General features: G+C 35.0%; 1 protein-coding gene across 3 annotated transcripts in view; it reads left to right on the forward strand.

Moving 5' to 3' along the window:
• Nucleotides 1-19484, forward strand: part of LOC128988839 (carboxypeptidase N subunit 2-like) — a 37625-nt gene extending 18141 nt beyond the window's left edge. For all 3 annotated transcript variants that reach the window (XM_054410528.1, XM_054410527.1, XM_054410529.1), the window contains exons 2-5: nucleotides 10132-10448; nucleotides 12070-12200; nucleotides 14198-16117; nucleotides 19253-19484. In XM_054410528.1, coding sequence (XP_054266503.1) covers nucleotides 10197-10448; nucleotides 12070-12200; nucleotides 14198-16117; nucleotides 19253-19286 — 2337 coding nt within the window. In that variant the 5' untranslated portion in view covers nucleotides 10132-10196 and the 3' untranslated portion in view covers nucleotides 19287-19484. The remainder of the gene's footprint in view (nucleotides 1-10131; nucleotides 10449-12069; nucleotides 12201-14197; nucleotides 16118-19252) is intronic.
• Nucleotides 19485-20469: the final 985 nt, after the last annotated feature.

Genomic DNA, 20469 nt, shown 5'->3' on the forward strand with positions numbered 1-20469 from the left:
GTAAATAAGTAAGCTTGAATAATAGTAAAATATGAGATTAGTATATTTCATTACCACGGAAAAAACTGTCTTTCCAACCCTCGATCTTTATCTTTAAACATAAACTGAAAAAAAAGTTTTCTTGTGTAAAAAATATGCTATCATTCACGAATTAGCCGATTAAATGTTGTTAAGTTTCCTGTTACTGCTCTTAACCTTTGCCTAAACGCGGGTTGATCAGCTCTTAGCGGCTCTTGGTTGAAACTTAGTTCGGAGCTCATCACTTAAGCGAGGATCAACTTCCAAGCTACGCTCGATAATCCTCATATCGGTTACAGTCAAATTATTTACCCATCCATTTAGAAACCAGCCTAGTAGCTAAGAAAATGTTCAAGGATTCATTTGATTAGTTTCGTCCTCTTTAAAACTACTAAACAAAGTTAAACTTGACAACTGTTTCTAATCGCAAAAAGTCCAAAAATGTTTATTGTGATGTTTTATATTTTTTCACAATATAAACAAACCTCTTATGACAGTTTGTCACTATATCAAATCAAGAGTTTTCTCGAGTGCAGCAAAGGCAGTTTGCACTCGTGTTACGCATTATATTTTTCATAATACCATATAAAATAATTAGTCTTTCAACCACTGTACAAATGTTTTTAGGTTAGGTTAAATCCAAACATTGAACTAAATGGGAAACGCTGCACCAGCTGATCGTAGTTGCAATATATTTAAGTTTTACCAACTTATTTTCAAGCCTACACGTATTACGTTCCTAATAAATCACGCTGTTTTGTGTTGTTTGGTTGGAATACTGGTTTGTGACAAAGTAAAACATGTGCGGCGATGTAAGTAAATGCACCAATTGGCAGCTTTCTGTACTATAATCAGTGCAACGAAGCCTACTTTGTCGGGTGACTGTAGCAAAACTATATTTCATTTTATGTACGTAGAAACTTTTTAAAAAGTAAACTATATCAAATGTTTTACTTCTAGATGTAATCATCGTTAACTCAACTTAATTTATTTTGATGTAAATAATTCTTTATTTTTCTACATATTTGTTGTTTGTGACATTTATCTAGACATTTCCATACAATTTTATTTGTTTCCATTTTTTTAGTTTGTGATTTACGATTTGTTCTTGGATCTTAGTATTATTTATTACATAGATAGTACGCCACATTTCGAGTAATGCTAGTGTCATGTACTATAGGTATTTAAATCTTCTAAATTCTTATTTAATTGGAATGTTGATTAAGAGTGTCAACAAAACATGTTATTTTATTCTATCCACTCGATACATGGGAAAGTGTCTTTTATCCATTTCGGTCTCCAGATGTTATTTCCCGTGTGATTACCGCCTCTTGTTCTCTGTCGGAAGTTTTAAAAGGCGCAACCAACTTTGAAAAGTCGGTTTGGAGAGAGATTCCGCCGCGTCGGCAACTTTTCTATTGACCTTTCCAAAGCGGGGAAGTATCTCTGAACTTTCGATATTTCTCTGTATCCTTCTCGTATCGAGTATTGATTTGTTTTACACGTCGACTGATGTGGAATTAAACCTTTTTCATTCTCATCTTGAGTTCAGTTCACGAATGTAATCAGAGATGGTTTTATGGTGTTTTAGTTACTTCCTTGATACAAAATTGAAGTCTTGTGACTATAGTTGAACCTGCGCAACGAGTCATTTCATGTATAATTCTACACGTATGTATGTTGCCAAATAGCTAGAACTATTTAAGAGTAAAATTAAGCATCTGTTAAAAACATTTACTCCGCCTGTGTAATTAAAATAACTGTTTAATACATAAATTATATTTTTCATTACCAAATATAACGAATGAGTACACTGAATATTGATCATTATAAAACAAATCAATATTTACAGGTTTATTTTTTAATAGCTTAGAGATGGGCTAGGTTTGTTTGAAAACCCCTAATATCACACTTCCAAACTGTACCTTAAATAATGCTTAAAATGTATAATAACATTTAAAGCAGTAGTGCGCATTACATGGTACTTTTACCATAGATAAAACATACTCCCTTCTTTTACATAGGACATTTCGTACAACATTTAATGCTCAAAAGGTTTAATACTTTTTACATAATAAGTCTCAGAACCATCTTAAACTAACGAAAGTATATTTGAGTAATCAAAATAATGCATTGTAAACATAACCCAACCCCTTGGCTCAGGTTCGGATTAGTATTTCCCATTCGGGGCCCATAAACTTGTGTTCACCTTGTTTCGAGGCGTGTTCGACTCGCTTTATACACGTTATCATCGTTACCAAAGTTTATCACCAATTTGGTGTAAAGTGCGCTTATCTAATCTCCCCGTAATGCTCTGTGATGTAAGCTAGGCTGTTGTGTTGAGCCGATAATCATAAGCTGAAGATTTCGAGATCTATACGTCGTATGCTTTCCCATACAACACAGTTTTCTGGAGGAATGTTGAAGTCAAAGTCCTTTTTTTAAGCCAGATTAACAATACATGCATTGGCCAAGTCAAGAGATTACATTTATTATGAAATTAATTAACTACTATATCAATTATATACAAATTGTTTTCTTTTATCTCCTGTGTTCTTCACTCAGGACATTTTAACACTTTATTGAAGTCACTGTTGTATTTTTGTAAGTCTGTATGGATTAACATTGGAATTGCGTTTAAAGCGTTTGAATATTTACAAAGTTCTACTATTGTATATCAGTTGATTACGTTGATAACGTTGATTACCCCGTATGATTGCAAAGCTGAGGTTTTTACATTGGTTGCTGGTGTTTCGAAACCATACTTGAACAAACCTATTGCTTTTAAAATCCATATTTTTTTAGCCCCTGAGCTGATCTTGTGACTAAATCAATAAATAAGGTTACCTTCGTCAATCAGCTCATAGAAGTTGTAACATTGTTACGGCCGTTTCAGCATATCCATGCCATCATCAGACGTTCAGCCTTAGTGGCGTCGTTAATATACAAAAACACAAACTGTCACACGCGACGTACACATACATAAACATAAACGGGGGTTTTTTACTAAACAGGCCTGTTGATTAGACATATCCGCACAAGAGCAAGTAGCTGACTGGCTCAAATATAAGAAAGTCTTTTTGCTATTGCTTTTGTCTTGAATTTCTGCAGGTTTCATCAATTTTATCTATTGAATCCTTTGTTTGGAATCCGATTCGTCAACATTGTTGATTCCCAGACTAAATTCCTCAACGTTCTGGAGTTTCCCATCGGGCCTGAGTCATCTGAGATTACAGTTTGCAAATATGAACAGTTGCGCACAACAGCTTATACTTCGAAAGAAATCAACGTTGTCAGCTCAGTAGGCCTACGAGTTCCGTGAATCAAGTTTAACTTATTCTGGTATCCCAAACAGGAAGTACAGAGTCTTAGTTCTCCAGTTTACTGATAACGTATCATTATAGTTCTGCCAATACAAGTAGACGCTCACAACATAAGCTTTATCTTCGCAAACATTTTATGTTTACAGCAAAGCACGATTAAATCGTGTTTAGCCATATTCCAGTACTTCTATCACCTGGATGGTTGTACCCTATGTTTGATTGTATACTGTATCATGATGGTCACATTTTGTGGCTGCACACAGACACACGGAAGGAGAGTCGGGTCGCGGTCACAATTCGTCGCGATTTAAAGGACAAGGCCACTGGCCTCGCATTGGAACCTCTTGAATTCGGTCACTCGTCAAAACCTTATGCTGTATATCCTCATTGTATTCAGAAATTGTATTATTTTCATTAGCAACATGTTTTTCATAAACATATCCTTAGCGATGTCGTGGGATCGGATCCTGGAATCTGCCACTACATTGTATAATTACACTTTACCCTGGTTCTGTACCGGCTCACCCCTTGCTTTGCTAGATACATTCCACGCATATGTCCGTAGCCTATGTGAACGGCCAAATGCAAGGTTGAAAGAAACAGCAAACTTCTTATTTTAGTTGTTAAAATTTCACATACTTTGTCATCTTTACTTGATTACATAACGTGATAACAAGAAGCTACCATTACTGTGCTTGGTTATAATTTGTCTCGGAAGTCAAGTAGGAATGTTTGCTGGTTCGATCCCATTTTCCGCCAGAGTTTTTACTGGCTGTTACACCAGTAGTCTCCGCAGCACAGTGTGTAGGTGAGGGAAGTGACGAACTATCCGCCCACTCTAATTGCAGTGTACTTTCGTCATTGACAATCAACTGCCAAGTGACCACTGACACTGTTGCTACTTTCGAAACTCGACATTCATCTTGTCTGTTAACATGTTGCTCGGTCGAACTATGTAGATCAGTGATTTTCATAATCACACTTATATTGTGCGTTAGGAAAATCTTTGATTGAAAATAGAGGAACTAGGTTCTATTTGTATGAACAATTGACCGCAGATGGTTCAGACACATAAAATGTGTTCCCTGGTATCAGCTACGTAGAATATTGCGAGTAATCTTCACAACCTGTTTTGTTGTTCTTAGAAACATGTTTGTAGGTGCTTGCGCTTCACGTTGGTAACGTTTGAGTTCTCTGATGTTGACTTATGGTTCTTTATAATTTTAAGGTAGAATTTATGAATTTTTCTACACTCTTTGATTACAATATCAGAGACTAACCAATTGTATATAAAGTTTTACTTTGATAAAACTATGTAGTCTCAAAATATGTTGAGAAACTAGAAATTAAATAGTAAACAAAAAACGCTTTCTACAGAAACTGGACGGAACAACCCTTAATATTGTCCAAAGCTGATTCAAATTATAATAAATCTATAAGGGAGAATGTATAATCCAAGCTGTATCCGAACTCGGAAATGGCATACACCGAAACAATTTTATGTGATATTCACCATGATCTGTCCATACATACAGATGCATAGCTGAAACTGTTCAAGTGAGTAATCGCAAATCGCATAACCGGTCGAGTTCCAGTTCCGACGGTCCAGTGTTGGAGGAACGGGGGAACTTTGGAGTGGGAAATGCAAATGCAAGTCTCAGATACCCGCACAATCAGCCTGATCGCTCCGCCGGGACCACTCCATGCAAATGACACTTTCTTTTTCCATTCCCGCAATCGTATTCCGCTTATCCCGCTTGTACCGGACAACTTTTTTACGCACAAAGTCTCTTGATTACTTCGCCAGGCTAATTTCCCCCCTGATTTGAATTGGAAAGATACTGTAGACTTGCGAAGTAAGCTTTGAAAGTTCGGTCGTAAAAAGTACGTTGTGGTAATGGAGTTGAATTTAGATTTAGTGTATTGTTTCTTTTTCTTTCTAAATTAGTTGAAAGTCAAACATAATTGTTGTGTATCAATATCCTAAATGGTCTTAAAATACGTTACTGTAGTATCTTCACATATGAAATTAGTCTGTAAAATTATGTAATCTAAAAATACATGTAATACTGCTGTAATAAGTAAACTTGTTTTTTTTTCTGATATAATACCAAAGAATTAGATTTTTAAGGTCCCATTTTCAAAGTTAACACTAATTTATTAAAACAACCTCTTCAATCCTGGGTCACCACGACCGCAGGTATGTTGAGATTTTAAAAATTAATGCTTTAATATTCAGGAAAACCCCTAGGCTTGACCCTAGCTCGTCTTATGTAAAAAAGGATCATTTTACAGTTTTTAAAGGTATTTTAACTATTTATTCGTATAAATCCAAACGCTAATAGTTTTAAAAATTGTGTTAATTTATTCAATTGTGCAGTCTTTCTAAAATGTTCACTTTAAACACGTGTGACATTCAACGCCAATAAACTAGTACAATCTACATACTTACGGGATTTAGTAAATTCGAACTTTATCTCACATAATAAACTATGATGGTTGTTAGTAATAATAATCGTCTCGACGAATGTTAACAGATAATCTGTAACATGTATTTATAATTTATTTTAAGCTATTATCTAAAAAAATTACATATCTTCTTAGACATAGCAATCGCCAATCTTATAAGTACATATGCAGAAGCTATGATACAGATTGTATGTCCAGACTCCAGTTTACTCGCTCGTCCGAGTTTCTTCTCAACGCTGCAGTGATGCCAACCGAGGGAATTTCTCCCGCACAATATTTACCTCGCGACTCCTGCATTATACAATCAGCAACTTGAACACTGTGCTGTACTCTCGTGTCAGTAGGCGTATTTGTAGGCGCTTTGAAATTACCATTCACTCTTATTGAGCGTATGGCAAGTTTTTTGTATAATTGTTTTAATGAATATCATTAACACTTCTCTGAGTCATTTATATTAATTAAATGTATAATGTTTAATCCATTTAACACCAAAACTTTCACAAGATAGTAGGAATGTAAATATATTCTTTAAAGACTGTTATAAATAAGCGCATTTTTATACAATTTTGTTTGAAAATGTAATAGAAACAATATTTTTACATTTTTGTAAGTATTAAGAAATGTATTTATACCTTCCCCGATGATTATAGTTGTTTTCTGTAGCCAATCGTCTTTTGAAGCTGAATAAATCCTGGATACTGACCACCATAATATGAAGCTGGTTTTAAAAAAATGTTTTTGAAAATTTTGTAAAAATTAAATTCTTCCAAATGATCAAACATTCCGGAATTACGTTGGTTCTTTAAAATGTTTCTAGCTAAAATCTTCCCCAATCTAACATTACTTTTTAAAATTCCGTCCTAACAAAAACCTTTACGTCAACTATAATGCTAAAGTGCGTTCATCTTGAACACGATTATCAAACAAATCGTGTACGATTTACTTTTAAATTAGTCAAATCCTGTCTTTCGACCAAAATATACTAGTTTTTCAATTTACAGTAGCAACTTTGTTCCTAGTTTGAATATTTTCTTGTTCTCGAAATTTCCTTCTTTCGAAACATAGTCCAATTAAGTTTACCTATCAAAATAATTTCCCATCCAACAATTTCTACATCGCCAGAAAGCTCAAATCTGTCCATCCTCCGATCGGATTATCAAGCATCGCTTGTCTCATCACCAGCTGGACGCTTACACTGCGTCGAACGTCGACTTGCAGAACGAAATTAATCGGCTTGTAGCGCCGCAGACGTCGATACATGTAGAACTGTGTGATAAATAGTCGGTCTCGGTAAGCAGATTGTAGCAAGTTGCGGGTAATCCTGTGTAAGCCTAGTCCAGCACCAGCACCATGTGTGTGAGGCTCCGATAGGATTACAATTATACCACTGTGCGGCTGCTGCGGCTGATTTATACAGATTATATCTTACACATGGGTAAAATATATGGTTGACTCGTTGAATTTGTAATTAACTCTCTCTAGACCCTGTTAAGACGGACTGTCATTTTATTGCCGTATGTAAAGATGCATGCAGCTTTATTGTTAAGTGGCTGATTTGTACATATCATCCTACACTCCCTTAAACAATGAGTGGTTTACATTGGTAAAAATGCGGTTGACTCATTAAAATTGCAATTAATCCTTCCGACCCCGTTGATAAGGACCGCTTTGAACAGTAATTTGACTGCAGTATGGCGTAAAAGTTTTGTGCAGCTATTTTGATAAGTGGACACGGTATGATCACCTAAAGATTACAGTCCCTAGGTAATTGAAAATTATTTTGATTTAAACGCATAGCAAAAACTTATTGAAATCACTTCTTACTCACGAAGAGAGATTTTTTGGTTGGTTATAGTACTCTCAGCTGGACACGGTTATTTTATAAAGCGTTTACAAATTTATTTAATAAAGTATTTACCCTGGGCACCTAAACGGACAGACGGATATCATTTTTACATCTGATTTATAAGCTATAAAGGTAAAGTGTATACGCAGTTTTAATTTTGTGAATTATGTAGTTAAAAAAGTAGACCAGTAAGACGAAAATATAGTTAATCACACGAACCAAAAACAAAAAATGTCCAAAAACCAGTAAACTAGTGAGAAAAGTGAGCAATTGACTCACTCGAGAGAAATCCTTACTCACGAGCTGTAGGCGAGTGAGGAATGGTTTCTCGAGTGAGGCAATTGTACTTTGAACTCGAGTTGCACGTTATACTTTTCCTACAGTTACCATAAAACAAATAAATTGGTGTAGAAACATAACCTATTTTTACACAGAAGTGAACTTTTAATATAATATTTAATGTGAAGTGACAAATACAACAGTACAACAGCTGACCAGCTGATTTACAGCCAGTGCTGCCAACGTATTTTGCGCGCATACGACGTTGCCTGCATGCTACACGCTCACTATTTCGTGCCTTCTCGTTGCAAATCTGGAGTGAGACAAAGTAATTAGAGTGAGACAATGTCAACATTGTCTCACTGATGAGCGAATTGGCCACTTTGCTTTCTCAAATCAGTGAGAGAACATGTACATTGTTAGGTAACTGTAGGAAAATATATTACCTAGCCCATTTCTGTAATCGATTAAACCATTACTCTAGGTATTCTTTTCAGCATAGATTTCTTCGTCATGGTCACGGTCACCGATTATCTTAGAGCGGACCTTAACATGATGTATGTAGAACTAAATCATAGATGTCGGAAAATCATAAAACTAAAATATGGAAAATCGGATGGCTACATAGTAATAACGCCGATGTTTTATGCATATTTGGTTATATAATGAAATGTTTGTTGACGTTTGGGTCTGAATAGCTAAAGAAAGGAAAATTTGATTTAAAATAATACCAATCCGAACATTTATCTTTATAATCTTTTTTTCTGTTAAACGAAAATACCAATCCCCACCCGATAACTCTATCTGCAGTTATTATTTTCGCCAATGTTATTTTTGGCACCTGGAGACGAAATGGCGAGTAAAAGGGTAAATTGGTAAAGAGGTTTTGTCGGACGTGGCCCGGTCCCACGAGGGGTCGACACAATAATAAGATAAGAAGCCAGCCGGGAGTGGAAATAAGGTCGGAGCCCCGGGGAATTGGAAATCACATTGCGGAAATATCGAACGGAACCGGAAGTGGAGGTGAGAAGTCCGCATAAACAACTCCCTGAGCCCTTATAAATATTTAAATGGAACTGTAAACACCTGACTTTGTGGTACGACACCCACACCTGACACTTGTAAATGCTACGGGAGGTGTTTTGGTTAACCTGATTATCTCTGTAAAAGTTAAAAGAAATGGTTCATTGCATTTTACAAAGTTTACATGATTGTGGAGTTTCTCAAAGAAGCATTTGGCATATAATGTTTTACTTTAAGTACAACTAAAAACAAACGATAAATTAAAAAAATCATATAAAAAAAATATTTTAAAAATATATATAAAAAATATATTATTAGGAAATTTGAGCAATTGAGGAAATTCACGTAATAGAGCTCTATTACGTGAACACCTAAATTAAAACATTAGTAGGAAAATATATTAACATTTTCACTGTAAAAGTTATTAACATACATGTATGACAAAGGTATTGTTCTTTCATACAAAAATTCTTCAAAAAGGAGTATTATGAACGTTATTAAGAGGAATTGCTCTGCAGATTGGATTTTTACAATATGAGGGTTGTAAATGTCATAATTTGTGTGAGACATAGGATTTTTTTATTTAAAAATATGTTAAAATATTTTTACAATTTTCTGACATTGAATTAAATTACCTCTGCACTATTTCCATCCACTTTTTTGACACAAACACTGACAATTGATCAATTAATTGTCACATGATAAATCACATTCATCTACAAAAAAGATAATTAACTTATCACTATTGCTAGAAAAACTCAGGAATGGATCATATTTCACCTAAGGCACCCCCTAAGTGTTAACATGTCTTCAGGTTAATTCATGTTATAGGATCATGGATAGAAGCATATTAGTATAAAACATAAACATTACTATAGTGTGGAATATTATAGAGAGGCAATAGAATGTTGGCAGTAGGGTTCATTAACTATATTTTAATTGAATTCTTATTTGAAACCTGCTCAATAAAGATAGGATGTGCACCCAAGTATCTGAGTATCTAAATGTCAATGCTCTTACTCATAAAACACATGGATTCAATGATCTGTGATTAGTATGTTACCTAGTTTGACACCTAAAACCTAAAAGCATCCTCTCGACGATATCATCGAATTTTTCACAGTCACCAAAAAAACCTGTGCTTAAACTAACAATATAACATTTCTGTTGCAGAAACATGGATTGAAGTACCCCAACCACATATTTAACTTCAAGCGCAAGTGTACATTAGTGTGACAATGAATATGGCATGGACGGTGTGGCTGGTGGCCTGTCTGGCGCTGGCGCAGGTGAGCGCCGAGCTCCCAGACCAGGACTGTCCAGATGATTGTGACTGTCACTACTGGCGCATCAACTGGGTAACTGACTGCTCGGAGAGTAACCTCACCTCGGTGCCTACAGTAGAGGAGGGCCTCAGTCTAGGCGTGTACCTACTGAACATGAACGCAAACAACCTCAGGGAGCTCGAACCTTTCCCCAACGACCTGAAGGTATGGCAGTTAATTTCAAGAGAATTAAGTATAGATAAATTACGTGTGTTGACTCTCCTGTGTTTAAAGTAAAACTTAATTAGTTTAGCTGTTGATTTAGATAGATATTATCTGCAAAGTTATCTCGCAGAGCCGGACTTAAGGGGTTGTGACCCAGTGCAAACATTCATAGGGAAGCCCAAAAAACTACCAAAAAAAATAGTCTCCTAATAATAACTTACAAAAATCTTAATGCTTAATTTTAGTATATATACTCCCCCTTTTTCTTTTTTTCATTATTGACATAACTAATGTAAAATTCACAGAATTAAAATTTTTTTGTATTTAACACTAAATGCGAGGCCCTGAGCGGCCACAACTTTCGCACGTGCCTAGGCCGGCTAATGCCTTCCTGTGTATCTCAACTTGCTCCGGCGTCCGGCGGTTTCGCCGGTAAGTGTGTCCCTGGCCTTAGAGAGATGTTACTTGATTGGTGGACTGATTTGCAAGATATAGAACCACCACATCGTAGTTTCCTCGTAGCAATTGCAATTGATGTTTGCATGTCTTGAATTCAGGCCTCCTAAACAGAAGAGGACCAGTAAATCAGCCATTTCACAGATTTTTTTTTGTGTTATTGTCTATAACCATAGACCAACCAACACAAGTAGACTTCTCATCCCATTGTAAATTTTGAAGCACGTTTTTCGTGTCTAGTTCATGTACGTGACACAAAGGCGCTAGTGTCGATGAAACTTTGTTTCCGATATTTTAGGGTTAATTTCTTGATTTGTGCTTTACTGTTTGGTTATATAACTAGGGGACAAGTTATTGTTTATGATTAGATCGTATTATTTGGTTAAACGAGGTTTTAAATGGCTGTAATAACGGGAAACAAATTGTAAACAAAACACGACCTCTACATAAACCGTACATGAACTAACAATAAAATTGTCTTCAGCCGTTCCATAAGGATGAGAAATCTACTAAGGGAGTATGTTTTATCTATGCTATAACCTAGCAGTTTAAAATAAATATTCACAAACACTTTTTAAAAGAAACCTGTTCAGAGATCTAACATTTTTTCATATTACTAAAGATTTATCCCACCCCTCTCATGGCAATGTCTGCTACACTAATCCCTACTATTCTAGGGTCTTAATAGGACAGCTCTGGTAACATGAAATGATTACCGGTATAATATCTATGAATATTCTATGATTATTTTAGTTAGAAATCACCCTATCTTCTGGGTTTTTTCTGAAGACCCCTGTAATTTGATCTGCTGACTGTCAATTCTCATAACAATTTTTACTGCCAAGAAATTGATCACTTTAGATTGATTAAATAGTATTATATGTATGGGAAACATACCCTATGAACTGGCAAGTAAATACAGTAGAACCTTGATAACAAGACTCTCAAGGGGATTATTAAATGAGACTTGTAATCAAGATTGACTCCTTATTGAGGTTTGCAATAACATGTGATTTGGGGTAAAGTAAATTCAAGGGGATTTCAAAAATGATACTTGCTGGGTGACTTGTTTTCGAGGGTCTTCTTATCAAGGTTCTACTGTACTTGTAAATATAAAATCCAATGCTACATTGCACAGTGTTCTTACATCACATTGGTGTTGCAGGTACGTAGTCTTCAGTTGGCAGAGAACATGCTGTCAACCGTTGGTAAGGATGACTTCTCCAGCCTGATGTACCTCATAGACATCGATCTGACGGCCAATAACATTCACTCTGTTCATCCTGAAGCCTTTGTGTAAGTACTGTTCCAGGATTTTAACAGGATTCTGATTACAAAGCAAAATTGTTTCACAATTACATTCGTCCCAAGATTTTGCTGCATTAAAAGTTGCATTGTACCACAATTGAAATCACTATGGGTTAACACATAAAGATGTATCATGATACCACAAATAAGTTTTGAATTACTCTTTCAAACATTATATGGTAACCTAGACAGAAGTAAGTTAATGAGATTATTCTTCTTCTTTGGACCAATATTATAAGGGGTATGGTATGGGGTATGGCTGGTCATAACAAATTTACTGAATATTCAGTAATACTTATGTACCGAGAATGCACTTACTATTCAGATGCCAGATCAATACAAAGATTTGTTAAATATTCTTCTGGCTATATTTCTTGGTTTTGAGGAAGGTTCCAAGTTTAACACTGTTGTGGGAATCTTTGAAATAATTAGGCCTAAGTATGTATCCTAATAAAAGCCTTAATACCTTGAACTGTAATAAACTCTTAAAAGATGCTAATAACATTTTAATACTTGTTTTTAAACTAAGTTAAATATATTTATTGGAATTGTGTAATGAAAGCATCCAATTTAGGTGCAAATCGATAGGGCTCTGTAAATAATCTTGTTATTAAGAACCTTGTTGGTGTGTACTATCTTCTTTTATTTATTTTATACTATATCGGCCTGGTTCAATATAAAAAATACCAATAGTTAAAACGAAAAGTAGAAGAAAATTTAGTGATGCAACTACAGTCATCCAACCTCTTTAATATACTCCCAGAAATGAACCAAAGGAACAGTTTTGCCCTAAATATACATTTATCTGTAGATTACACTGAAAACCAATCCTCTGCAAACACAACGCAATCATGTTTTGAAATCGTGTGTACTAAATCCGGCAAACGAGGCAGAGTCGAAGCAACGGAATGTTTTGTAATTCCGATTCTGCGAATTAAACATAGATGCAATTATCTCACCGACTCAACGCAATTAAACGCCACAAGACAAACACAGAACAGAGTTAAGCCGAGTGCTGAGAGACGGCGTTTATGCAATCTGCTATTCACAATTAGCAGCCGTAGTTGTAGGGCAGATGTCACCTCCGCGGTACAGAGCGGATTAATTAAGTAAGGTTGTTCACCAAACCCCCTTCCCTGACAAAACCATCCAATTGAAATCGACAGCGGAGGATCACAGATGTTTCAAAACTAATTTTGAAACCGTCACCTGTGTGGTAAAATTTCATGACCAAAGTTACCGATTTGATTTCTCAGGGGATTGGTTTTTGGGTATTTGTACTTGTGACAAAATAAATATTGTAAATTTAAATAGTACAAACTTCTCATTACCTATTCTTTAAGATTTGAGATAAAAATTTGTAACTTGTTTACTTTCTGGTCCCTCACACCTGTGTACTTCAGGTCATGTGACTATCTTTAATGAATGTGTTAAATTAATTATGACAGAAAGAAGAATTAAAATGAAATGACAGAAAGCTTAAGACAATTTTTTTTAGAAATAAATTTTATTGAAATAACTCTTTAGTTCAGATTCAATTGAAGGAAGTGATAGAACGCATAAAAGATACTGAAGTGTTTGTCCTGATTTAATTGCAAGCAGTATTTGTAATATATATGTCAACTTGTTCCAACTAAGTTTTTTTTTAAGTGGTTGGGTATATTACAAGTACTTTATACCATACATGTGAACAAGTAGTCAATCACAAAATACATCATTATAAATTAAGATGTTGGTCAAAGTTTATGGTACATATGTCGATATGTCACAGTTAAATCTTTGTAGCTAATTTCATAGTTTTAAAGCATATTCATTTAGCCATTTATAAAACTAATAGTTAAACTCTTTGTACATTTTTCCTTTCCATAGGTATTTAATTCGATATCCTTGAGTGGTGTAAGTTCAAACATGTTTTGGCAATTTGATTTTTAGAGATCCCTTACTATTACTATTCTAATTTTATATTTCGGGGTGTTTTGTTTCAGGAACAACTTTGGTCTGATCCAACTAGAGCTGGGGATGAATCCTCTTGAGCCAGTAGACGGACCATTTATCTACTCTAAATCTCTCCACTACCTGGACTTGAGTGAATGTACCCTGACAAAGCTGAACTCTCACTTCTTTCAAAACATCACAGCTATCAACCGTCTAGACCTCTCAGGCAACCCTCTGGGAGTAATAGAGGCTGGGATATTTGATGACCTCATGAGCTTAGAGGACCTAAAACTGAAAAACTGCAGCTTAACCAGAATCGACCCGTTGGCTTTTGTTCTCAATGAACATCTAAAAAGGCTTGAACTGTCAGAGAACAATCTGGTTGGACCAATTGATTGGATTTTAGTCCTAGGGCCACTAATGAGAGTAGAGTACCTGGATCTTCGAAGGTCTGGAATTGTGAACCTTCCAGAGAATCTGTTCTTGAACAACACCTACTTGAGAAGTTTGATTTTAGCTGAGAATGAGCTGAGAGATTTGGATGTGTCTTCTACCTTGAGCAACAACTTGCAACATCTTGACTACTTGGATCTGTCCAACTGTCGATTGAAAGGCCCACTGTCCGAGGATGCTTTTGCGAATGCGACCAATCTACGGACGTTGTTACTGACTGGAAATCGTCTTTCAGCCGCAGATTTGGCTGTCGCTCTAGCACCTTTGTCTCGCCTCCAGAAACTGTCTCTGAAAAACTGCAGTTTAACTAGATTACCCGCTGACACATTCCACAGATTTTCGTGCTTACAAGAACTAGATATCTCAGAAAATCCATTGAACGATGCCTTTACAGGACTCTTGTCTCCTCTAGATACCTTAGAATATTTGAACATGGGCAACAGCAATCTTGGTAGGGTGTCAAAAACTACATTCTCAAAGATGACAGCCTTGAAAACATTAATTTTGTCTGGAAATCCTTTGGAGAGCTTAGAACCTGGTTTGTTCCAAAATTTAACAAAACTAGAAGTTTTGGAACTCAACAACTGTAGTTTGATCCGCTTGAATTCAACTGTATTCCCTGATAACTTTACTTATCCAGATTTAGAAGAACTGAGGCTAGCACATAATCCATTGATTGTTCCTTCCATCGGATCATTTTTGCCTAGACAATTGAGAAGACTGAAAACCTTGGATTTGAGCAATTGTAATTTGACTTACATCAGACCAGCAGTACTAAATTCTTTCAGCAATATCACAAGACTTTTACTAGCCGGTAATAATTTGACTGTAACTAAAGAAGATTCTCTTGAGTTTTTGAGGAATCTTCCTGATTTGCAATATCTCGACTTAAGTTCAAACAGATTGACTTACATCAAACCCTCCGTTTTCTCAAACAACAGAGATTTGACCGGCGTAAAGCTCGTCGGGAACCCTTGGAAATGTGGATGCAACATTGCCGACATGTGGAGGTGGGCCATGCAAGTAAAGGGGGACGTAGGAGTCTTGATAGGCTCTAGAACAACACCTGAAGAGATCCGCTCTCTAACAGGCAAAAGAAAGAAGGGACTTTGGTGTCATTTCGACAAGAAAACAGCACCCATCAAGAACATTGTTCATAGATCAAAAACTGGAAGAACCGAAATAAACGATAACGTCAATAGAACTTGGTTCAGGTACGTAAGGGAGTCAGCTTGTGATGTCGGAGTTTCCAAGGTGTCGTTAGACAAGAGTGTGCAAGCGGCGCTGAGTAGTCCGGAGAACGCGAAGGTGGTGGAGTTGGACGAGTCCCCACCTGTCTGGGTGTTGGTCATCGCAGGGTTCGCCTCACTAGTGCTCATCACCACCGGAGTAGCTTGGGTGTATTCGGTCTCCAAGCGAAGGATGATCCCCCATGTAGAACTAGTCAAGGCTCCGTCGTGCTCCAGTGACGAGCGTAGTCAAACATCTGTCCAGCCGAGCGTCCTCACGCTCCCAAAGTGAGTTCACACATCATCAGTTTTTTATACACATTTATTTATTTTGATCACTGTTCAAAAGCGATGATGATAGAAAGTGTTGAATAGTACGAATCTCACATGGTAATAGAATATTAATGTAAAAATATTTACCAGTATTTCTTATTGATAATAGTTTTGAACAAATTTATGTTTTAAACAGTTTGATTTTTATTACAATCTACATTGCGCTTTCATTTGCACTAATCCTTAGAGGTATAAAATGAAAAATAAAATTGTAATTTCACTACCCTTTTGCATTTTTTAATTTCTTTTTTTACATATAAGCTATGTGAAAAAATTATTTTTTAAACATAGATGTCTAAAAGTTGTTACTATTTTGTAATTAAGTATAGACTATTTTCAATACTCATCAAACGCTCTCTGAGGTTATTATTTTATCTATTCACTTTGTTTTTCTCATCACTTCCTGTAGCTGTTGTTTTTATGTTTATGTGACATCACAAAGCATTAGTACAGGTTTGGAACTTTAAAAAAATCACTTTTCCCTTATTTTTGTACGTGATTGTTAAAGAATCTCTTAGCGTTCCTTATGTAACATGTGTGAGAATCTGTAAGATGTTGGTTGTTCAAGTTATTTAATTTCATATTCTTGGATTTATATGAACTGTTTGAAAACACATTAAATGTTTGTTTTCTGTACTGCTGATTTTATTTTTTAAGTTCCATTTTACAGCATGATTTTTTTTTCTTTTAAATTCATGTCTGTGTTTGCCATGTAAATAAAAAAATTATGGTTAAATTCTGTTTATTAGTGTTTTAATTTTTTTTTTTCAAATAAATGAAAGGTAATTATTGAAAGCAAAGAGACAACACAGTTAATAAGTATACAGTTTTCCAAACTACTTTTACCATCATTTATTAAATACCCAACCATGGGTTTTCATTTCCAATATGTATTTATAGTGCTCATTAGTCATACCAAAGATTACATATATGTAATCTTTGGTCATACTTAAAATATCCATAATAGGCTTTAAAATTAGTCCTTTTTACTGCACTTAGGAAATATTCTAGCCTAAATCTTTTATTCTACTTAATTTTGTCAAACAAATTACTAACAGTTGTGAACTTAGGCTTTGCAGTGTCCAAAACGTCAGGTTGGCTACCAGTAGTATATGCAAAGCAGATTAAAACAAAATATATTTAACTAAAAGAAGTGAAAAATCATTCCATTTAGTTAAGTTTGCGTGTCAAATATTTCTCATTACATAAAAAAATACATTTTTCTTTGTTTAATGCAATTAATAAAAGGTACAAGCAAGCAATGAAAGGTTTAAATAAAGCAATAGAAGCCCTCTCCAGCTAAGGTGGTATTTCAGGACAGTAAGGTATGTTTTACTTTCAATGATATAGCTAGAAATGCATTAACAATGAGAATGTAAAGGTCGGTTAGCTTTAACTACCAAGCATGGAGTCTACTACTCGCATGAACTAAAAATTGGAATGATAGAAAATTTCTATTATAAACATCTGCATCATGTATGTTGCCCGATAAGCTTACTTTGATAAAGGGTAGAAACAATAATCTTATAAATTTCTATAGTTGACCTATTTTTATTTATTTTTAAACAGACAAGCTACATATAAATAATTAAAAATAAATATAATATCAAAAAAGCCTTTATGAAATCGTGTTCACAAGTCATTATGTTATAATATGATACTTATAAGGATGGATGGCTTTAATAATATTTCATCTCATGACTAAACTACAATTCACATTTCCACTTAAAACTTGCTACTGTGATAATCTTGGTTGCTTGTGTGATTTTGATCTGCAATGATATCGAAGAATGTGCTTATACTGTATTTATAACCAATTTAACATGGAAACATCCACTCTTTCTATTTCTGTCTTACTTTCACTGACTAGATAGATTCTCCTAGGTCTGTTCAGTCTAGTTAAGCCAGTAAGTTATGTCTGTTTGGGCTACTAAAACTGGTTGTTGCTGGTACTTTTTCACTGTTGGTTAATATGAGATGATTTCCTTAGTCAGGAATCAATATATTATATTTGGCTTACAAACGTATTGCCATGTAATGAAGGTTATATTTAGCAGGTTAATTTTTCTGGAACCTATACAGTACCAAGATTAACAAATTTACTTAAAGATTCCTTACAAATTATCAAACTCTTTCTGTAAAATTCTGTTAAAACAATGGAGCAGAATAATTTATAAATATGTCAACTAATATTCCAATGTACCCTGCTTCCCCCTCTTGATTATTTAAAGTTATATACGATATGATGATCAATATTTCAATAACTCATTTACAAAGTCTTATTTTCCTACAGTCACTTGACAAAGTTGGCTTCCCTGTACTGTTTATAGTACAGAAAGCTGCTAATTGCTGCATATTTATACTTTGTGTTACGGTTTAAACTTTGTCGTACGGTTTATACTTTGGCGCACATCAGGGTTCCAACGAAACAACACAAAACAGCGTGGTTCTATTATGCATGTAATCCGAAATAGGTTGGCAACACTTAAAGATAATAATACTATGAGTAGCTGATTGACTATTATAACTAAGATTTAACCTGTCATTTCGTGTTTATAGTTTATGTTCCCTTTTCGGTATTTCTGAACTTTTCTTTTAAACGTTTTTAAAACATTCCTACGATCTTAATAAACAAGAAAATACCTTTAAAGCATTTTTTAGGCGCAGAAACCACTGCAAATTACAAAAATATACGGAACTATTTTCTCAAGTCGAGGAGCACATTGCTTGCCGAGGAAAAAATAGCGGAGTGATACGGACCGGGGACTACTTTCTCTAGGGCACCTATTTGTGTTGCCAGCTGAACCTAAAAACGTGTTGTATAGTGTTTGAAAGACTAATTATTTATATGCTTTATAGTGACTGTAGGAAAAATATAATAATATAGCTAATGTGCATATGAGCTAATGTATAACACGAGTGCAAAAGGCCTTTGCTGCACTCGAGATCATACTACTTTGCTCTCGTGTGCAGCAAAGTGCCACTTTGCTCACTAGTTACACAAATAACTATTTATTGGTAATTTTATTTACTGTTGGCCATTCGACTAATTTCCAGCTCCTCTTTCACTGTATTTTCTCTTTATTATAGGCATAATAATTCAGAGGTTAAGCACAGAAAATGACGATTCAAGTCTGAAGATGACTCAGAAGTGGAGAATATGACTCAACATTCGGTGTCCGAGTCTAGCATAGCAGAGTGGTGGCTGAAATTGGGTGACACTCTAGCTACATTTAGCCAGTGATTGCAAAATAAAACACGCGTCCAGAGTATGTTAATAATAGTTTGTAACGTTGTATAAGAAATAAATGTTCACTTTTTTAATTTGTACTGTTTAGTCTACCTTGAGTTTTCATATTTCACTGCTTTGCTAAAATTAGTTTTTCTAAAAAATATTTTTTGTTTCTTTTTAGTTATTGATTTAAATTGTTAAATTAATTGACACCATTGTCTTTTCAACAATGGTTTTAGTTAAGAATAGACCATGTGGAAGGTTTTGTAAAATAAATTTATTAGTTTGATTAGTTCTCTATTTCAATTAAATGGCTAATCAATAAATAGTAGTTCGGGTGGACTATAGACTATAGTCTATATTATGGAACAGGGCGTCTTTTGGGGGGGGGGGCAGGGGGGGGGCCCTTGCCCCCCTGGTTCCTGGGCTAGAGAAAAAATGCCATACTAGCTAATATAGAAATATTTTCTCCTGTCAAATCCTAAAAAGCATGGCAGACAAAAATCTTGCCTATTCTTCTACAGTAGTTTGAAACAAAAATATTATTTTTTAGTGTCTCAGTAGCACATTCAAATTAATTGTGTCAAATTATTTTATTGGTAATACAATTTGGTTTGCTTTTAATAACTTAAATACTTGTGTTTTATTTAGAAATCAAATTAAACTGTCATAAACTATAGGCTATGAATAAACCCGTATTCATTGCTATGGGTCTAAATGTTGTATAAGAGAATTTGGTCATAAATCTAATAACAAAAATAATATTAATACACCATGAAACTATTGATCACGTTTCTTAGATAAATAACTTACCAACATATTATTATGTTTCTGTCTGTTGTCAATGATTGTTAGTTTTATTAATTTTATGCCTAAATTTAAATAAATTTTACTCACAATTTTGTTTTTATTCAAAGTGTGTTTGACAATTAAAATAAGCTTAAACCCCTCTTTTTTGTTTCAAAACTGCAAAAGTTTACGGGGGTTTAAACGGGGTACCCCCCAGAGTTTGCCCCCCCCCCCCCAAGGATTTGGTGAAATGACGCCACTGTTGTGGAACCTGTCTCCCGATCCT

This window comes from Macrosteles quadrilineatus, unplaced genomic scaffold (assembly GCF_028750875.1).
Source record: "Macrosteles quadrilineatus isolate MER2022 unplaced genomic scaffold, UCM_ALF_1.0 Scaffold_3__2_contigs__length_128488019, whole genome shotgun sequence".
Lineage (NCBI taxonomy): Eukaryota > Metazoa > Arthropoda > Insecta > Hemiptera > Cicadellidae > Macrosteles > Macrosteles quadrilineatus.